General features: G+C 35.1%; 1 protein-coding gene across 1 annotated transcript; it reads right to left on the bottom strand.

The window, feature by feature from the left end:
- Positions 1-5,802: 5,802 nt before the first annotated feature.
- On the bottom strand, positions 5,803-6,852 carry LOC128021700 (trace amine-associated receptor 13c-like). The gene has a single exon (XM_052609001.1). It carries the CDS (start codon positions 6,805-6,807, stop codon positions 5,803-5,805), a length of 1,005 nt encoding a protein of 334 aa, XP_052464961.1. The 5' UTR covers positions 6,808-6,852.
- Between the last annotated feature and the right edge of the window lie 1,258 nt (positions 6,853-8,110).

Below are 8,110 nucleotides of genomic sequence, written 5' to 3'. Positions count from 1 at the left end.
TTATAAAGTGTCAGTGATCACACTGACCAACCCATCAACCGCCCACACTGATGCTGCATAACAACATTATTTTCCTCCAACACTTTCAACTTTAATGTGACTGATGTGATCTTTGAACACCTTATTTAGGACCTTTAAAGTATTCCCGCTATACATTTTTTGTAATTATTATTTTCCCATTAATTATCTAGATGGGTGACCCTCAATAGTCTAATCTGTTCCATCACAATTTCATAATGAACCAAATATATTTATAATTTTTTTACCAAAAGGTCTCTAACATTTTGCTTTACAATTTAATTAAATATATATTTATTCTGTCATGCTGCAAGTCCCTAAGCAAAGCACAGCACTTTGTTTACGCAAGAAGCTGAGTATGTGGTGTTTTCAGAAATCTGGTTCCCAAGAATGCAGCAAACTCAATGTCTGCATTTGTTTTGAATTTAACATATATTTGAGAAAGTAAAGTACCAAAAGTAATTAATGCAATGTGGTTGCATAGGGCCCCATGTCATGGGTGCAGATAGCAATCCTTGGTAACAATACCTTTGATAAAGATTGTGGAAATAAAGTGAGGTAGATAATTGCACATTACTAATGAAGAAAATCAGTATGGATGTGTGCAAGATTATTTGACAACATTTAAAAGATGCACGGAGGAGAAGCCCAAACTAAACTCAACGGCCATATGATGTTGATATAATCATGGTCCATGATATTGGCAAAGAAAGTGTAATAAACAATTATTTGTGGCTGTATATAGTTCTCAAGATGGAAATGACATTTAGCTCCCACTTTATGGTTGGGGTGCCCGGGCGCTTGATCTAAACGGGTTGTCCCTATTCTCTTAATGAGTAATGGGTGTTTTTTGGGCGTAACGTGCAATAAACCAATCAAAGTCTCATCTTCCATTCCCTTTAAGAGCCAGTTGCGCTCGTGCCATGACGAATTTGCTATTTACACGGCGGAATTTGGCAAGTGCGAATACAGAACTTGTCTTCGAGATGAAATGGAGCTGCTCATGTGTGTGCAAATAGCCTAATTCTGATACATGCGATGACTATGCATTATGACATGTAGGCATTTATATATATATATATATATATATATATATATATATATATATATATATATATATATATATTTAATTAGCCAACAAAAAAAATCTTATGCATTGCAATCCTTACATTTTTTATATTTGCCATGTCTGTGTGCTGCTGTGCATCCCTGTGTTTAATAAGCAGCGTGTACCATTGCGCCAGACTTTAGACCAGGTTTGAGCTATTGAGTCTATTTCCAGCTCCTTGAAATAGCAATGCACCAGCAATGCACCTGAACACACCTCTTTTTTAGCCCAGTACGCAAAAATTAGTGCAAATGCTTTTGCTAATTAAACAACGCAGCACTGGACTGAAACTAGCAAACACACTTGCGCTGCGCCTTGCATCACATTGCACAAAAAAATGTATTCCATGGCTCTATCTTCCTTATAGCAGCGATCATGACAGAAAACCAGACCAAAACAGTATATTCCTTTTATTTTTCCATTATTTTTCTGCACGGTGCTTTTTGTTTCCATTGTATGTTTCTATGGATCACCTCTCCCATCCGGAATACCCCCTCCTCCTGCTGGAGAAGGGAAATAGAGTGTTCCTGGTCCTCGCTGCTCTAATTAGCTGCCAGTTTATACATCTCGTGCAGAGCACTGTCAATCCAAGATAGTCCTTATGCGAATTACGCTGCCTTTGTGGAGTGAATCTCAGGAGAATCTCGCCAGTTCCATTCCTGACCCAGTGTCAAGCTCACCATCTCCCCAATGTTCTCTCGCAGGGAACATCCACGGGGTTGGCCTCTTCGTGAAAACCAGACGCGTACCCTACCACCTCACAGGGCACATCTGCGGGTTCGGCCGCTTCGTGAAAGCCTGAAGCGAGCCCTGCCTCGCAGGGAACATCAGGGGACTCGGCCACTTTGTTAAAGCCAGAAGTGAGCCCTGTCGCCTCGCAAGGAACTTCCTGAGCCACTCAACCTCAGAGCCAGGTTTACGTAGTCCTCCAGCATCTCCTGGGGGTGCCAGTATGGCATGACAGTTTTAAAGGGCTCGCCTAGTCCTCCCCAGAAGAAGACCATTAAGCAGGTCTTCTCTGTCGCCGAAAACCGAGCCCTCAATGCTATCAATGTCAAATGCAGAAACATTAACTCATCCATTCATGACCTCAAGGTTAGATTATTGTAATGCTTTATTGGGTGGTTGTTCTGCACGCTTAGTGTTACTAGGACCAGGAAGTATGACCATATTACTGTTAACTGTTAACTCTGCATTGACTCCCTATCAAACATTGTATAGATTTTAAAATCTTGATTATTACTTTTAAAGTCCTGAATTATTGAGCACCTCAGAATTTTCAGTATTTGAACAAGCTATTATTGCACTATAGTCCTCCACGTCCACTGCATTCTCAAAACTCTGAAACTGACAATTTGATAATACCGCAAATATCAAAATCAACTGTGGGGTGGCAGCCCTTTTCCTAATTAGCTCCCAAACTCTGGAACAACATACCTAACATTGTTCGGGAGGCAGACACACTGTCAGTTTAAATCTAGATTAAAGACCCATCTATGTAATCTGTCTATTTAATCTGTCCGAATTTAATTTTCTCCAATTCAATTTGGATAAGACAGAGATATTAATTATGGGACCAAAAAAAAACATATTTCCAATGTTACAAAAACTGCATTCTTCCATCTTAGAAACATTGCCAAGCTACGAAACATGTTATCTGTTTCTGATGCAGAAAAGCTAGTTCATGCATTTATGACCTCTAGACTGGACCATTGTAATGCACTTCTCGGTGGTTGTGCTGCTTCGTCAATAAACAAGCTACAGGTAGAACTAACAATTATTGCTACATGTGTGACTGCATCATATCATAATTATTAATTAATAATATTAATAATGTTCATCGTCTAGCTGACTACGTCTTGTATTATTTTTTTCTAAAAGTCCTGTCAAACGTGCACAAACTGACAGTCATCACCATAAGCTACTACTAAATATTGTAGAAACATAATTTTCTGTAAAGTTGCTTTGTAACGATTTATATTGTAAAAAGCGCTATAGAAATAAACTTGAATTGAATTGAATTGAAAACTTGAATTGAATCTTAAACATAACACACTAACACATTTCTAATATTCAAATACATTAAAAGATGTTTAGGCTGGATTAGTAAGGAAAATCCTGAATTGGGAACATTTCCCATAACACACAATGTACTTGCTACATCATTAGAATGGCATATATTTTTCTGTTTCTCTCTTATTCCGAGGTCTTTGTAGCCACCAGATCCAGTCTGTATCCAGATCCACAGTCAAGACATTGTCTCCTAGATGGCCACCAGGACAAGACTACAGGAAACAGAACTGGCCCCCTGACTGAACCTGGTTTCTCCCATGGGTTTTTATCCATTCTGTCACCGATGGAGTTTTGGTTCCTTTCTGCTGTCACCTTTGGCTTGCTTAGTTGGGGACACTTAATTACCAACATTTTTGTTGACTTGATTGCACAGATACTATTTAAACTGAACTGAGCTGGATGATGACATAATTTAATTAAATGATGAACTGTCTTTAAGCTTTACTGACAGACTATTTTCCTATTTAATGCTGTTAAAAGCACTATATAAATGAAGGTGACTTGACTTGACAATAAAATACAATGTGTAAACATAAGTTAATAACTTTTACAGCATTTATTAATTTAGATTAATATTCATTTCTACATATACTAATACATTTTAAAATTTCAATCGGCATAATAATAACCAATAGTACTTAATAACTGCCATTGTTATAGTTAATAATAAATTATTATATTATATTATATTATATTATATTATATTATATTATATTATATTATATTATATTATATTATATTAATGTTGTAAAAAAATATTGTAAAAAAAAAAAATCATGACCTACCCCCCCCCCCCCCAAAAAAAAAACATCTCTCTCTCTCTCTCTCTCTCTCTCTCTCTCTCTCTCTCTCCTTAATTAAAAGTTGTGTAATTTGATTATCTCATGTAAATAAACTGTAGATGCAAATGGAAACACTGCAAATATTTCCTGTAGTCCATGGGTTGAAATGTTATTTACAGTAAACTCTGAAGTCCTGTTATGGACATCGTAATTTGTTATTTATGAAATGTGCACCTGAGGATGCTGTTAAGACCTGTGCTACCTGTGCATGCAGAGATGATCCTCAAGTGTATCAATCATTCATTAAAGGTTCAAAAGAAACCTTCTTCAAACACACACAACAATCTGATGCAACAGTCTCACTTCATATTAAGCGACCCTATAATACCTATGTACTTACATATAACTAGAAGTGTATGTAGTATGTAGTCACAGTGTAAGTACAAATTGATACAAAGTATCTACATATGTAATATTTCTGTAACTCCACACATGTAACAACCCTCCGAATGGTTTGTGTTATTAAAAATTTGTAACAGGACATATATATATATATATATATATATATATATATATATATATATATATATATATATATATATATATATATATATATATATATACACGTTGTAACAACAAACAAGAGCAATAAGAGTATAAGAGCAATTAGAACCGTTTGATCTATTGGGTGTAGATGGGTAGGTTTAGGGATATGTAAAAGTATCTCAAGTTGGATCTCAAGTTGGTGGAGTAGGTGCACCATTGTAGTACCAGTATAACTCCTCAGCAGCTGTCCGCTTAATATGTAGTGTAACATTCTGGAAACCAACCACTTACACTGTGGTAACATATGTACACATCTAGTTAATATGTAAGCACACAGGTATTAGAGCCACAATGTAAAGTGGGACCACCAGTCTACTAAAATAATCCAAAAGTGGCATACAAAATTAAATGATAAATAAAAGGAAAAGGAAAAGTGTATTAGCGGTCAAAACTATTTAATTAGTCAAAGCATTTGATTAGAAAAAGAAAAAATGGATTAATTTCAGCCTTTGTTTGGATCAAAAAAAAAAAGAAAAAAAAAGGCCTACATGGGGTGATGTTAAACACTTACAGCATTAATTTATTCAGATTAGTTTAAATGAAAAATTGAACATAACTTCAATTTACTTGAAACGTTAGAATAAAATATGTAATATTGTTATTTATCTGTGTGTGTAGCTCCACCCTTTAAATGCTTTTTGGATGAATCTGAAGTTATTTTGTTTCAGATAATTTAATATGAGGTGTGCTGTAAACCTTTTTAAATTAATCTTTTTGTGATGAACCACCACAATAATACACATGACACTTACACAAAGTTATAATTGACTGTCCTGTTTTTGTCTGTTATTGATATATCAGCACAGATTCAGCATGACTGATAAAAGTGAAGCCTAATACAGAATTTCTGTCTTTATCATTTATTCCATTAGATTAAAAGTATTTATGATTACATTTTCCTAATAAGCTAATGCATCACAACTTAACACACACATATATATATATATATATATATATATATATATATATATATATATATATATATATATATATATATATATATATATATATATATATATATATATATATGTTATAAAATAAACTCTATGCATTTTAATATTATAGTTATATTTTAATATTATATATATATATATATATATATATATATATATATATATATATATATATATATATATATATATATATATATATATATATATATATATATATATATATATATATATAGTTCTCAGGCTGATGGCTTTATCAGTTTAATTACAATTGATGTTCTGAAAAAATATTGACCAGAGAAGATGCTGGCTGAAATATTTTCAGAGTTAAGATTAGTTTAACTGTCTTTTTAAACCAGGGGTAAAATAAAGCATAGACCATAGGATTCAGACCTGAGTTCATATGTAAGACCCATAATAAAACATTTATGGTTGTGGAAGAAGCTCCTGATATGGAACAGATATAGTATGGAATCCAACAAAGCAGATAAACTGTGACAATGATTCCTAATGTCAGAGCAGCTTTGCTCTCAGTTTTCCTTCTCACTGAACCTTCTTTTACACATTTTCCACCCTTCATCAGGGTGTTTATAACTTTCACTTGCTGATGTACAACATAGAAAATCCTCAAATATAAAGATATGACCAGGACACAAGGAAAAATAAAACACAAGATCAGATCAGTGATGCTCCAAGCAAAACCCATCATAACAGAACACTCTCCATAACACATGTTTGTTTTGCGTGAAATGTCAAAATAACCATTATCAATAACAAAGGCAGTGCTATAAGTTGAAGAGAAAACCCAGCTCAGACAGATGCTTATTATTGTTTTAGTCATTGTTATTTTCTGTGGGTACTGTAAAGGGTGACAAACAGCCACGTAACGATCAACAGCAATTAAAACTAAATTACTAAGAGATGCTGTGAGAAGCATCGCAAAAAATATTGAATAGACTCCACAGAAAGTGTCTCCAAAGTACCAGCACATCTCAATCAGATTTATGGCATCTATTGGCATCACAAGTCCAACAAGCAGGTCAGCCACAGCCAGAGAGAGAATGATCAGGTTGGTTGGAGTGTGAAGTTTCTTGAAGTGAGAGATGGAGATGATCACCAGCAGGTTCAGAAACACAGTCCACACTGACAGCAATGAAAAAAACATATACATGATATTGGATTCATGTCTGGAGTGTTTTCCCTTGATACATGATGAATTGATGGCAGGAAAGCAGTGTTGAATCTCATGATGCTCTGTCTCATAGACCATGTGGGATTCTCCTATCGTTACGAGTTCGTTCTGCTCTCCTTACTGTCCTTTCTTTTATACAGAATCTGCATCAGACTGACCAACCCATCTACCGCCCACACTGATGCTGCATTATAACATTATTTTCCTCCAACATTTTGAACTTTAATGTGACTGATGTGATCTTTAAACCCCTTATTTAGAACCTATACAGTATTCCTTTTATATTTGTTTACTTATTATCTTCCTATTAATTATCTTGATGGGTGGCCCTCAATAGTTTAATCGGTTCCATTACAGTTTCATAATGAACCAAAAATATTTATTAAACTTTTCATATTTGCCCAAAAGGTCTCTAACATTGTGCTTTGCAATTTAATTAAATATATATATATATATATATATATATATATATATATATATATATATATATATATATATATATATATATACATACACACACACACAGGTCCTTCTAAAAAAATTAGCATATTGTGATAAAAGTTCATTATTTTCCATAATGTAATGATAAAAATTTAACTTTCATATATTTTAGATTCATTGCACACCAACTGAAATATTTCAGGTCTTTTATGGTTTTAATACTGATGATTTTGGCATACAGCTCATGAAAACCCAAAATTCCTATCTCAAAAAATTAGCATATCATGAAAAGGTTCTCTAAACGAGCTATTAACCTAATCATCTGAATCAACTAATTAACTCTAAACACCTGCAAAAGATTCCTGAGGCTTTTAAAAACTCCCAGCCTGGTTCATTACTCAAAACCGCAATCATGGGTAAGACTGCCGACCTGACTACTGTCCAGAAGGCCATCATTGACACCCTCAAGCGAAAGGGTAAGACACAGAAAGACATTTCTGAACGAATAGGCTGTTCCCAGAGTGCTGAATCAAGGCACCTCAGTGGGAAGTCTGTGGGAAGGAAAAAGTGTGGCAAAAAACGCTGCACAATGAGAAGAGGTGACCGGACCCTGAGGAAGATTGTGGAGAAGGACCGATTCCAGACCTTGGGGGACCTGCGGAAGCAGTGGACTGAGTCTGGAGTACAAACATCCAGAGCCACCGTGCACAGGCGTGTACAGGAAATGGGCTACAGAGAAGCAGCACTGGACTGTTGCTCAGTGGTCCAAAGTACTTTTTTCGGATGAAAGCAAATTTTGCATGTCATTCGGAAATCAAGGTGCCAGAGTCTGGAGGAAGACTGGGGAGAAGTAAATGCCAAAATGCCTGAAGTCCAGTGTCAAGTACCCACAGTCAGTGATGGTCTGGGGTGCCATGTCAGCTGCTGGTGTTGGTCCACT

Source organism: Carassius gibelio, chromosome A10, assembly GCF_023724105.1.
Source record: "Carassius gibelio isolate Cgi1373 ecotype wild population from Czech Republic chromosome A10, carGib1.2-hapl.c, whole genome shotgun sequence".
NCBI lineage: Eukaryota > Metazoa > Chordata > Actinopteri > Cypriniformes > Cyprinidae > Carassius > Carassius gibelio.
The sequence above is the reverse complement of the archived record's forward strand: the minus strand, read 5'-3'. Positions and strand labels throughout refer to the sequence as shown.